This window comes from Anthonomus grandis, chromosome 14, assembly GCF_022605725.1.
Source record: "Anthonomus grandis grandis chromosome 14, icAntGran1.3, whole genome shotgun sequence".
Taxonomy (NCBI): domain Eukaryota; kingdom Metazoa; phylum Arthropoda; class Insecta; order Coleoptera; family Curculionidae; genus Anthonomus; species Anthonomus grandis.
This window is the reverse complement of record NC_065559.1, coordinates 10,148,621-10,162,520: the sequence shown is the minus strand read 5'-3', so window position 1 is coordinate 10,162,520 and position 13,900 is coordinate 10,148,621. Positions and strand designations below refer to the sequence as shown.

The 13,900-nt window shown below is 34.2% G+C and overlaps 1 protein-coding gene across 1 annotated transcript in view; it reads right to left on the bottom strand.

Moving 5' to 3' along the window:
- Positions 1–6,959, bottom strand: part of LOC126744495 (membrane alanyl aminopeptidase-like) — a 30,071-nt gene extending 23,112 nt beyond the window's left edge. The window contains exons 1-2 of the mRNA XM_050451931.1: positions 6,866–6,959; positions 3,568–3,770 (exon numbers count right to left, since the gene is read on the bottom strand). Of these exons, the coding sequence (XP_050307888.1) occupies positions 3,568–3,756 (189 nt within the window). The 5' untranslated portion in view covers positions 3,757–3,770; positions 6,866–6,959. The remainder of the gene's footprint in view (positions 1–3,567; positions 3,771–6,865) is intronic.
- Positions 6,960–13,900: the final 6,941 nt, after the last annotated feature.

Below are 13,900 nucleotides of genomic sequence, written 5' to 3'. Positions count from 1 at the left end.
ATAAGAATAAAGTTACCTAGGATAAAAATAAACAACCAAAACGAAACGCCTACTTATTGGTGTTACTGGTACATATACGAAAATTTAATATATGTATAATTAAGTAAATGCCCGACCTATTACATCGAAATGTTACAGCGTTAATCGTACTCCACCATTCGCCCCCGGACTATAAGCAATCGAATGACCTCGGTTCGTCGCGCTGTTGCTCGTGCTCATGCGTCGACTTCGTACGTACGTTCGTTTCGTACGTACTTCGGAGAAAATCGTCTGGCTCTCCGAAGTTTCTGAGGAATTCGATATGATTCGATGGTTGCTGGTATAATATAAAGGAGTATTGGTTGGCGCGGAGAATTTATTAATCAAGCAACGTACCGCAAAATTTACTTACACCGCGCTCAGTATTTTATGCTCGCTTGTCTTGTTGTTCGTAGTGGTTGTAAAATCTTGTATTTCGTGCGTCAAGAAATACTATTTGTCATAAAATTGACCAAATCAAATTAGTGTTAAAAAAGAATGGAGCGCTGGCTTAAAGGTATTGCAAAAAATGTGGTTCGCTTGGATGATGCGTCAAATTCAAATTAAGGTGATATGACGGCGTCAAGTTATAGTTTTATGGTTTCAAGTTCAAGTAGTAAAACACCTAATGACACACTGAAGGTGAAAAAACGAAAGTATGATGAATCATACATTAATCTCGGATTTGTTCATTTCAGCGGCTCACCTCTTTGTATGTTGTGCAGCAAACTCCTTCCTAATAGTTCGATGGTACCTGCTAAGATGCGTCGACAAAAATAAAGAATTTTTTCTACGTAAAAAAGAACAATTATTAAGAAGCCAAACAACTATGACGTATGCGACTCAGACTGTGAATGAAAAGGCCACGGAGGCATCGTATTTGGTTAGTTACCGCATTGCCCAAGCAGGAGAAGCGCACACTATCGCTGAAAAGCTAATAAAACCATGTGTAGTAGACATAACAAAATGTATGCTCGACGAAAAATATGTAAAGCATCTTTCTACAGTGCCGCTTTCGAACGATACAGGTACGCACCGAATTAGGGATATCGCAGCAAACATAAAACAAGAACTGGTTTCACGGCTCAAAATAATAAATTCGTCTTGCAAATGGATGAGTCGACTGATGTTGTTGGACTGGCCGTCTTGCTAGTAATTGTGCGATATCCATATAAACATTCACTCGAAGAAGACTTGCTTATGTGCTCATCGCTGCCTACTAACACAACTGGAGAAGAAATTTTTAACACGATTAACATATTTTTTAAAGAAAACCAACTCGGTTGGAATGATTGCATTGATATTTGTACCGATAGAGCCAAGGCAATGTCAGGTAGAACAGCAGTAGCAATATCACGAATAAAAATGAAAGCGCCAAATTGTAGTTCCAGCCACTGCATCTTGCATAGACAATCACTCGCGGTTAAGAAAATGCCACCAAATCTAAAATTGGTTCTTGATGAGTCAGTAAATATAATTAATTTTTTTCAAGTCACGTCCACTACAATTCCGATTGTTCTCAATACTATGTGAAGCTATACTATGGTAGCGATAATAAAACAGTATTGCTCCATACTGAAGTGAGATGGTTGTCTCGGGGTAACACTTTGACAAGGCTTTTTGAACTAAGAACAGAATTAGAAGCTTTTCTTACAAATATTCCTTTTAATTTAAAAGACCGTTTGTCCGATAAAAGCTGGTTATTTAGACTAGCATTTTTAGCAGACATATTTGGAAAACTTAACAAATTAAACCTGTCACTACAAGAAAAATAGACAACAGTTTTCAATGCTAACAACAAAATAACTGCCTTTAAAAGAAAATTAGATTTTTGGATTACTTGTTTTGGTAAGAGAGAAATCGAAAGCTTTTTATTGCTAAGTGAGTTCCTTAGTCACCATAGTCTTAGTGATACAGAAATATTTCAAAATGAAATATTTGTGAATTGGTGCAATATCTCAATGATCTGCAAGGGACTTTTGAATCTTACTTTCCTGAAGAACAGAATACAAAACTGAAAATAAACTCATGGATTCCAAGCCCTTTTTCATCTAAATTGCAGAAGCCTGAACATATGTCAAATCAGATCTATGAATCATTTCTAGAAATGACATCGGATACAAGCATGGAATCATTGTTTAAAACAATTTCACTAAATGATTTTGGTGCAGGGTTCGTGGTGAATATCCACAACTTGCCACAGAAGCCTTGACTGTTCTTCTGCCGTTCCCAACAACGTATTTGTGTGAAACGGGATTTTCAGCATATACAGCTACAAAAACAAAATACCGCAATAGACTGGATGCCGAACCAGACATGAGAATTCAACTTTCTTCTATCAAGCCTGACATTACCTAGTTGATGAGGAATAAAAACAATTACATGCCTCGCATTAAATGAACTTAGTGTTATCATTTGCTTACTAACTCATTACTTACTGTATCTATCTTTTTTTGTATGATTATTAATAAACAATTCACATATAACTGCTTTTGCTTTTAGTTTAAAGTTTAGGGTTACATTAAAAATTTAGTAAAATTTTTAATGTACATTTGTTAATGTAAAATTTTTTAAAAGGGTTCCGTCACGACAAAAGTTTGAGCAACACTGCATTAGCTTTTAAGGATGAACAAATAGAGTAAAAAACATATGAATATATTCGTATTTTGTCTTTGATGTAAAGTATCTTATTAATTCGGTAAAAGAATTTAATTAGGTATCTGACAAAATTTTGGGTTTCTGTACCTATAACTGCAAACCTAAAATTTTGTTTCAAAAATTATTGAAATATTAGGCAAAACTGTCTGCAATCTGAGATGTTATTATTAAAGGATCTTGCTCGAATATCGTCGTCGATAAGCTTATCAGAAAATCCGAAATGAACTATTTACAACTCTTTGAGCCATTTTCAATGTTTTACCTTTTACTCAACCTTCAGCAAACAATTTTAATAAAATTCTATATGCCTCTATTGCACTAACAGTAAGCATAAGAACATTATCGCTTCATAGATAATAATAACACAAATCAACTTTCTTTTAGTTAATTACCCTTATTAAGTTATTAACAAACAACTAACTGCTACTGCTCTTAACGATATATAGCAAAATTCACCATTCGCGGTATTGTCATTATTTTGGATAATGCATAGTCTTCAATTCCCCAACCTGTATACATGATAAGTTTATATTCTTTCTGTCCTTAATTTGCCTTAGTAAAATGTTGTTTTAGGCCCAAAGCAAGTAATATATTTGAAATTTATTTTATTTTGAGTTTCTGGTATTTCAATTAATTGATCTTCTCTACCAAGTGTGTTATGCTTATGATTGACATATTATATTAATTTCATTTTTGTAGATATATATATTACCTGTGTGAATATATATGCATTTTACACTTGAATTCCTTCAGTTAGTTAGTTAGTTAGTCAGTAAGTTACCTGAGTATGTCCTCGACTGATTATATATTATTTCTATATATTATTCTACTATATACTATATATATTATTTCTATATAGGAGTCTAATTTTAGTATAATGTCTTTTTTTACCTGGAAAATTATTTCTACATAACCTGAATAATTATTATTCGTGCTTGTAGTTAAGGTTTCCTCAGGAATAGTAAGATCTATATCATAATGATTAACTATATAATTTGGTGGTAAACGATAGGGATCATCATCTTGAGCAATCGTTCTAACAATCCAACAGACTATAAATGGGATAATAATAAGACGCATTTTTATAGCTTAATCTAAAAATCATAAAATGAAAATTAGTCTACTTATAAATGGTTCTATTTTTTGAGCGTAGAATGGATAATAAGAAAACAGATTAAGAATAGTCATTGTTAATGTTTTATCTCTATTTTAATATAAGTCTTAATAAGGGCAGAAAAATTGACATGTACGGATACAAATTAATGTATATAATGTATACGTTTAAAAAAATAGGCTATTCCAGAATATGTGGTCAATCTTCCAGATACAGAGAGGGAAGAATTTAAAAAAAATGTTTTTCGTCTGATTATTTCCTATGAACTTTTAAAATTTCTGATGCAGTTGAATAAGTTTGTCGTATAATGGATACTAACTCATAAAAAAACTAATATGTATGATACCAACGCTAAATTAAAGCGGGAATGTCAAATCGTTTACGATTTACTTCCTTGAAGACTTAATGTATAGGGTGGCCCAAATTCGACCCTTATCATTGGGATCTCGGAAACCGTAAGACATACAAGGTCGGTTAAATTATGGCAAAGTTCCTAAATTTGATACTTAACAAAATGCCGTTTTAAAATGTAAAAAATGTGGAATAGTTCTGAAGATATCCGGAAAAAACCGAAATCTGAAGAAATCTTTTTTATGACGTTATTTAAAATCGTATAATAAAATATATAATACTTTGTTAAGGAAACTTTTTCTCCTCTACAAGATGGCGCTTTCAGAATTAAAATACGACATTTTATTTTTGAGATACCATCATCAACTTTTTTTTTTTAAATATGCCCCAGAATTTCTATTACCTTATTTTGTTGATCTACATTTTTATAAAAGCTATGACGTCTCAAGCTTTTTTATTTTCAAACGATTTAATAGCAAAAATTGAGATTTTCCATATTTAAAAAAAAATCTTAATACTTGTCAACTGCTTGGTGATATCTGGAGCCAGCATACACTCTCTTTCAGGAGGAAGGATTTTAGCAGCCCCAAATTTTTCGTCAGGAATGACCCAGTCAAGAACTAGGTTTCTATCAATAATTACCTGTGGTGATTGCGCAGAGTTTATGTCTGAGTTTCGATGCACAGTGGTTTGCATTGTTTCCGATAAAGACGACGAAGACATATCGGACGTATCACTGCCAGCTTCTTCATCGGAATCTGGTTCATAATTATCACTGGAGCCAGCAGAAAATGGTTCCGAATCTGAGGCTTCTTCAATAAGCTTTTCCAGCTCTTTTCGTGAAAGCGGACGGCGGCGATCCATATTGAAGCTGAAACCAAATAAACGTAATTACAGACCTGTTGGTATACATGTGTACCATCATAAATACCTGCTGAAACATATATGTACCACACGAACATACCCAAAAATACAAAAATAAAACATAGTTTTGACCTACCTTTGTAACAGCACTGCACTTGCAATTGAATAATAAATAAAACTTAATAAAAAAACTGCATAAATAAGCACTTTGAGTGTCCTAAATAACTAATTTATTTTATTGCAGCAATACTGCCGCTACTAAATACACGTGCTAACTAAATCAACACAACCACACATTTACCACAATGCATAATGTAGTTATACTGCGGAAGCCTGATACACCGGACCGGTACACATTTATACCAAATAAAACGCTTTATTTTACAAACAGGAATTTTTTAATTTGCCTGGTACATATGTGTACCATTCAGGACGAAAGGGTTAACCGACCTTGTATCTTTTACGGTTTCCGAGATCCTAATGATGAGGGTCGAATTTGGGCCGCCCTGTACATCAGAATCGTTAAAACCAGCAATTGTGTTTAGCTATGGTTGCAGCTTGTAGTTACACAGTTTACACAATTAAGGCCTGATGGTGCTTTTTTTAAAGCGAAACATGTGACCAACACTAAGTGTCTCATTGTTATTTCAATTATGATAAAAGTCTCTCTGGGAATCATAAACGATTTATTTTAACTACTGGTACCTCAGGATAGCACTATCAGAAGTCTTTAATTCGGAACGATTCTCGTAATAAAAAGTCTAATTTCTCAAATCTGATTGGATTGGAAAAATAGAGGTGCCTTGAACATAGAGACAAATGGTATATCGATAGATCCAAAATGGATAAACAAACGAAATATGGAATCGAACCTAAACACTGTAAGACCGAGACCCAAAGCTTGAAGAAATTAAATTTATTGTTTCAGTAGGGAGTGTTTACTATTTTGTACGAAATATTGTACAGGAAAATGTGGGTGGTAGAATTCGATGAATCTGCACCCACAGCCAGGTATTAAAAGATTTAGAAAACACGATTACCCCACCACAAAAAGACTGAGCATACTCTGAGCGAACTACCACTAAGCACGTAGTCGTGATTGAAGAAGCATAACAAGAAGCTTGCAACGTATTAAACAAAATCATAAAAAAAGGATAATCTGAAAAATTGACAGAATTATAGATAGGGCAAGTAGTTATTAGGCAGATACACATTGGGCCATGTAGGTTTCCAAAATGGGAATACGTTAATCGCCTCAGATGGAGGACTGAGATATTACTTACATAAAAGAAGAGAGGAATACCAAAACTCTTTTCTTAAACTATCTATTAATTTTCTAGAAAAATCAATTTTCTTCATGCTACCTGAGGTTAAAGCGGGAGACTGGGGATACAACTGTGAAAGCTACCTGGACTATAAAACCTATCTGCAAATCATTAAAAAAATAGATACTAGCTCAGAATAGTTGGAATAAACCTTTCAAAATACGCTTAAGGGGCCTGTATCTCTAACAAGGGATCGGAGAAAATCCCTTAACACATTTTTCTTTCTGTATCTTATTTTTATACGAGATTGCCACATATCCTGTGATAATATATTATAAACTTTCAGAAACCCTATCAGTAAATTTAAAATTAGGAAATTATTTTGACTTATCTTTTTAGATCAGACAGTTAGGATTTATTTTCTTAGCTATTTAAAATATAAAGTATCTAAGATACCTATCTAATAAAAAGTTAAATAGTAAGTATCTGACATGTTATTTAACTTTGTTATAAATAAAATACGTGTGTTAATAAAGAAATAATTTTTTTCTGTTTTCTTATTGTGTGAGTATTTCAAATTTTTCTTAGTACTTACCGCGCATTCAGGGCACTTACTAAAATCCAATCTTTTATCCACATAACAATTTTTATATATTATTAATTATGATGGGATTAGCTTAATATAAAATCATTACATATTAATCCCTTAAGAACAGATTTCTTTTTTAGTGCCTGTAATAATTGGAGCAATTCGTTCTTAATATATTGTTATCAAATCCGGTAAAAATATAATAATGTAAATATATTTGCCGAGAAAACGTACCTAATTATTATATATAAGTCCTAAAATGTGATTGATATGATTGTGGCGTATTAGATTTTTTAACGACACCTAGTGTATTATGTTTGCAAAATTAAAATAGGTATACAAAATTAACATCTAAGTTTGTCAATATAAATGCGCTATGCAAGTTAGTTTACGTAAGTTAAAAATAAATAGTTTATTTTTACTAATATATTTTGATATACAATTTAAAATAAGACTTTAGTTTGTACTATATAGATACTATTTTATATCGACATAAAACGTCAGTGTCTTAGTAAAAATAAAGTAAGAATCTCTAGACCACTGTATATTTGTCCTAGTATAATATTTTAAACTACTCCTTTTTCATTGACTAGTGATTCTCCTAAATAAATACTTTATCAGATTTTTTTTTACAGCTTTTCAAGCAACTAGAAGGCAGACATGGATAAGGCAAATCAGAACTTCGGAAAGTAATCTCGAAGACCGCCTAAAGAAGATTAAGTCATTTTTGGCTTGAAAGCCTAAGAGACTATTCCGCTTGGAAATTGGAATTGTAATGAGGAGGAGCGCACCTTCAACATCAATGCCCCAAGTTGTTGACAGACCTAAGGTGCCAGGAAAACTTTATAAGCTGCAAGTTAGCTGGGTGCTACCGAGCACCACATATAAAAATAAACCGGCTGCCACGTCCTGGAAAGAACTTGCTAGTACCGAGAAAAATATGCGGCTTTGAAGCTGTAAAGCTTCAAAGGTTTTTGTGAAGCCGAATATCATAGCTCACTATAGAATTTCACTACCACCAAATTTAATCCTGGAGTCAGCGAATGGATGATGTTATATTAGGATTAGAAGTTATGAATGATCAGCAGTTTATTATATGCACTATCTACATGAAGATATTGGAAATGGCCGAGTAGCTAAGTTATCTTAGGATATTGCCATACCAGCTAACTTAGAGATGGTAGTTAATGCCACAACTGGAGGAAAAGATCGGGGGAACTGTTTTGATTGAGCCCATGGATGATAACTAACTGTCAAGTATACGGTCAAGGAAGTCTTTTAGCAAAGACGTTATTCACCCAGAAGGAATCTACTGTCTTGCCTTGGACATCTCAAGTTGTAGGTATAACCAGCCACTCATAAATGACATTACCAAGAACGACAGCTATCTCCTGCCAAGAACTGACTATACACTGTACACGCTATCAGATTCATAATGGTTTTTACAACTGGCAGGTAAAGATGCACACAGAAGATAAGGAAAAAACCGCATTAACGACTGGACCAGCACTTTGGCAGTGATCAACTCCGAGAGTCCTAAAAAATTTGGCTTATTTCAAAAAGAAATTAGATGCCTTGGCCATGTAATATCATATATAGGATGGCCATTATAGAATTATATAGAAAAATGTGTCAAGACTGATCTAGATAAAGTAGAAGCAATCGAAAATTGGCTATTACCCACTGACAAACAGTAGTTAAGAAGTTTTCTGGGCATTTATACCAACATAAGCTCGAGGAGGACAAAATGGTATTTAGCTAGTCAGCACACTGTGAAGAAGTGTTTCAAGGACAAAAAAGTGCACTGTGCACATCTCCAATTTTAACGTATCTGATTCCTGGTCAAACTCTTATTTTGAATACATATGCAAGCGATGCTGGAATTGGAGCCGTCCTATCACAATAATAATAATAATAATAATAATAATAATAATAATAATAATAATAATAATAATAATAATAGTAATAAGCCTTTATTTCCAACAGGCCACTTGCCCAATAACAGGAAACAGTTACAAAATAATTAAAAATATACTTCAAAGAAAAAAAACAAAAACAAACCTAAAAAAAGAAAAGAAAAGTTACAATCTGAAGAATTATCCAAAAAATTAAAACAAATAACTATTAATATAATATAAAAACCCAGTTATAAAAGTTTAACAAAAATTAACTAGATAATCATATATTCAGCAAAATTAACAAACTCTAACGTACTTGGTAATAAATGAATGTTAATCCCAAGAGTAATGATCCACCAAGATATTGACAATCACATGAACTGGAGAGAAATTTATATCACACATGTGACAGATCCGATTAATTATAGCGCATATTGCATATAGTGGCGATTTTAATAGGATGTTAGTATGAGGCCTTGGTAGAAAGAAAGTTAGGGGATGTCTAGCATTAATTTACACCAGATAACTTACACCAGAAAGAAGTACATGACTATCAATTAATCCATTCAATAACCCATGCATAAATTTTAGAGAGAAGATCATTCTTCTGAGACGTAATGGATGTAGATTGAAGCGTTCCAATATTTTGCCTCTAACTGGATATATGCCATCCTACCTAATCGTCAAATACTTAGCGAATCTACGCTGAACAGATTCAAGGAGACCAATATGGTTTTGATAGAGCGGGTTTCATATAATGCTGCCAAACTCCAATTTTGATCTCACAAAGTAAGAGAAAAGTAATCTTAATGTAGATTCTAAAGTAAAACTCTAAGATTTTCTAATTATGAACCCAAGCCTTCTCAGAGCTGACTTGACTACGTTGTTAAGTGTGAAATGAATGTAAATTCAGAATCAAAGATCAGTAATTTGCTCTAATCTATTCAAAATAGTATCCTTAATGATGAAATTAAAAATGTGGCTAGACAGACAGGATAAGTTAGTAACATAGGTCTACAGAGATGAACTCTTTTGCCTGACTAAATAGTAACCGATTTAGGATAATTTCAAAAATTTTTAAAAAATTACAAAGTAATGAGATTGGAATGCAGTTCATGATTTAAGTAGAGTCCCGAGCTTTTAAAATAGGTATTATTTTAGCAGTCTTCCAAATACCAGGAATCTGTTGTGTTAGCAGTATTAAATAGAAAATGTAGGTAAGCGGATCAGCCAGGACACCAATGCAATCTTTAACTAAGAAGCTAGGTACACTGTCTATACCAGATGTTAACTTATTTTTGAGTTTTTTACTAGCCAAAATAATCTGCGAAGCATCAACCTGGAAATATCAAAGTGGGGTACATTATCAGACGTCGACGAATGGTTAATGAAATTTAATTGTATAAATGTCTCACCAAAGAACAATGCAAAAGCATCAACTATGTCTTGTGGGTCTTCAATAACTATTCATACCAGGAATCCTGGTCCCACCCTTCTTAGAACCGATAAAATTCCAAAAGCTAGATGGATCCGCAGAAATATTCCTTTCAGTGTTTGATATATATAATTTATATTCGTTGCGTATTTGTAGTTTGATAAGGCGTCTAAGAGAATGGGATTATTTTATGGATATAATGGATTTCGAAACAATGAAGAATTGTACCTTTAGTCCTTAAGGGCCTTTACCTTCCTATAAATATTACTAATCAATTCTCGAGAACAATAATTTGAAAACCTTCTTTTACGTTACTGCTTGAAGATAAAGATGGTGAACAAGTGATAGGTTATTTTAGTAAAATGCTATCAAAACCAGAAAGAAATTATTGTGTCACGAGACGAGAACTATTGGGGGCTGCAAAAACTATTGTACATTTCTATAAACATTTGTATGGTCAACGCTTCATCCTTAGGACTGACATACTTTTCTGAAATTGCGATTTCAGTTCAAAAACCCTAAAGGACAAATATCAATGTGGCTTCAATGATTACAATTATATTACTTTACAATATAACATACGAACGGTGAATACCGTCAAAATGCTAGTGCTTTATCGAGAAGACAGTACATTAAAATATGTCAACATTATCTAAAAAAGGATTCGAAAGAACATCCAGAGATATTTACTTTCATATTTGCCTTAACAATCCTGAAGAGTGACACGCAGCTAGTTTAATCCAGGATCAGTGTGATAAGCCAGTATTTGGTCTTATTTACGAACTAAAGTCTCGAGAAATTTCAAAACCAGAATGGAAAGATATTTTGGACAAATCTCTAGAACTTAAAGCTTATTGGTGTCAATGGAATTCCTTGGTTATAGAAGATGGATGGTTAAAAAGAGCCTGGGAGAGGGTAGATGAAAAAGAAAATACCTATCTGACAGTCCTTTCTCGAAAACGCATTCTAGAAATTTTTGAAGTTCTCTCTATGGTGGTGTGGGCGGAGGACATTTTGGAGTTCGTAAGACCTTGGCAAAAGTGAGAGAATGGATTTCCTGGCTGAAAAGTCATGAATGTGGAACGCTAGTGCCAACAATGTGAGCAATGTACGTCAAGCAAGAGAAAAAATTATGTAGTATCTTGTTGTTGCACCCTTTGAAAGAATTGTCATAGACGTAGCTAAACCTTTTCTTACTGACGGTTTCGCAAATTGATATGCTTTTATTGCTATAGATTATTTAAGTAAAAGCCAAGGTTCATCCCATTCCAAATCAAGAAGCAACCACAGAGGTTAAAATGCTATTCCAGAACTGGATAGATCCAGATAGACTCATTCAGACCAAGGAAGGAACTTTAAGTCACGAATATTCCAACAAGTAAACCACTTGCTGGGAATCAATAAGCTCCACATAATTTCCCTACACTCTTAGTCTGATGGAAATATATTTCAAAATTGTGGTAAGCTCTAAGCAGAAAAACTGGAATACCTGTGTACAATCATTCTTCTATCCACAACTCTACTGAAAAAAGCCTGGGAAAAGTTGTATTTGGTAATGAACTTCGTTTACAAAGGGTCGATGAAAATGGATAAGATATATAGAACTCCATATAGAATATCAAAAAAATGTCACGGAAGTCAAAGAGTAAGTCACCAAAGGTTCAGAAGAAATGGAAATATCCGTTTCGTGTGGTCATGTTAAAATGTTATGCTATGTTAAAATGTGCATTTTAAGTGCAGTAAATGTGCATGTTAAAATGCTAAAATGCCAGCGCCTTATCATGACCTAAGTAGCTCGGGAGGTGTTAATTGATTGGGACGATGAAACTTGAGAGGGGAGCAGTATTATGAAAATGTAAATAGGAAAATTATTGTTCTAGTTTTTGTACCATTTTATTTATATTTTGTAGTTAAACGTTTAGGGTTCTACTTATGTTTAGTTTAATCTTTTTTATAGTGTCTAGTTTTTCAGTAGTTCATTTTGTTTAACAGTCCTATTTCGGCCCCAATTTAGATTATTTAGGTTATATTATTGTAAATCCCTGGATTTTTAATTTTCTAGATTGGTGTACTTGCTTGTTTTGATTGTCAGTATTCTCTTAAAACTATTGGTCTCCTTCGTCAAAAACAATAAAGAAAATTCTAGACGTTTTTAAAAGGGACGCGTTTCGTAATATTTTATTCATTTTTAATTGTTTAAACTATCTTGGAAATAATTAAACGACATTCAATGCGAGCCAGGTTAAAGTTTTTGACGTTGCTTATAAATTTGTGTCTCTGAATTTTGTTAGAATATGTTTGTTACAGGATTACAAAATGAATGAAATGGGAGCTAGACGCTGCCCGAAGCGTTATCATCGCTAATGTAGAACATGGTTCTGGATAGCTTTCTTGTCCGCCTAAATAATTATTGATACTACAAAAGAGCTTATGCAGATGACTTAGTTATTTTGCAAACGGGCAAATTCGATTACTCGCTTTGCAAATCTATGCAAGGGGCTCCTCAAATATTAGAGAAATTACACGCGAAATACTCCCTTTCCTAATCTTTTAACCTCAAAAACTCTAAGATAGTGCTATCCACTACAAAGAAAAAATTTACATCTCTATAAGTATCAGAAATATAAGACTATAAAAGTATAAAATATAAATTAATGTACTTTACTAACTTTTGCTTCGGAAGTCGAGTACACTCGACAGCAACCTACATTGAAAAATCATATCACAAAGAGAATACAGAAAGCATTTATCTCGTATAAATAGTGTGGGTGTACCATTTATTACAACAAGAGACGCATCAACTAGAGCTTTGAAGGTAATGGTGTGACTGACAAATACCATTAGAATGGTAGGTATAACTTACACCCTGAAGACCAGCAATTAAACATTGTACCGGGTATACACCAAGTGTTCTTCAAAGGGAAATATATGGCGTAACCTTGGCGGCATAACATCTTATTAGTAGTAACGTAATTGACAAAAGAGTGTATATTCATACCGAGGACAGACAGGCAGTTCTACCGTTATCAAGAGCACTAAGCCAGCAATGCTTCCGCGGAATCTCGTTCCGATAATACTAAGGTAAGAGTTACCTGGATTAAGGAACATAACTCTAAAACGCCTATCAGGCGGGCAAATCCACGGACCTGGCCCTACACCACCTCGTTAGGAAGGTGGAGGGTGCTCTGGGTAGTGACAAGGCCTGTCTGGGTGCGTTTCTAGACATTGAAGGGGCGTTTGACAACACCCCTTTCGCATTAATCTGCCAAGCATTTGATTAGCTGGATAGAGGCCATGCTCTCGAAACCTCATGTATCTGCCCAGCTCAACAATGATATTGTCGAAACGCTGGCGGCTAGGGGCTGCCCGCAGGGAGGAGTATTGTCCCCTACCTTGTGGTGCCTTGTGGTCGACAGCCTGATAAATCTTTGAAACAATGCTGGCCTATACACACAGGCCTACGCTGATGATCTGGTAATCCTTTGCCCAGGGAAAGACGCCGTCTCAATGCGGGGCCCTATGATGAGAGCCCTGCGTATGGTGGATATATGGTGCCTCTCGGAGGGTCTCAGGATTAACCCCAAAAAAGCAGAGCTCCTACTATTCACGAGGAGACGTAACTTTGGCACGCCCCGTGTTATATCTCTAGGTGGCATGCAGCTGCATTACTCCAGGACAGTTCGATTTCTGGGAATCAAGTTAGATCCC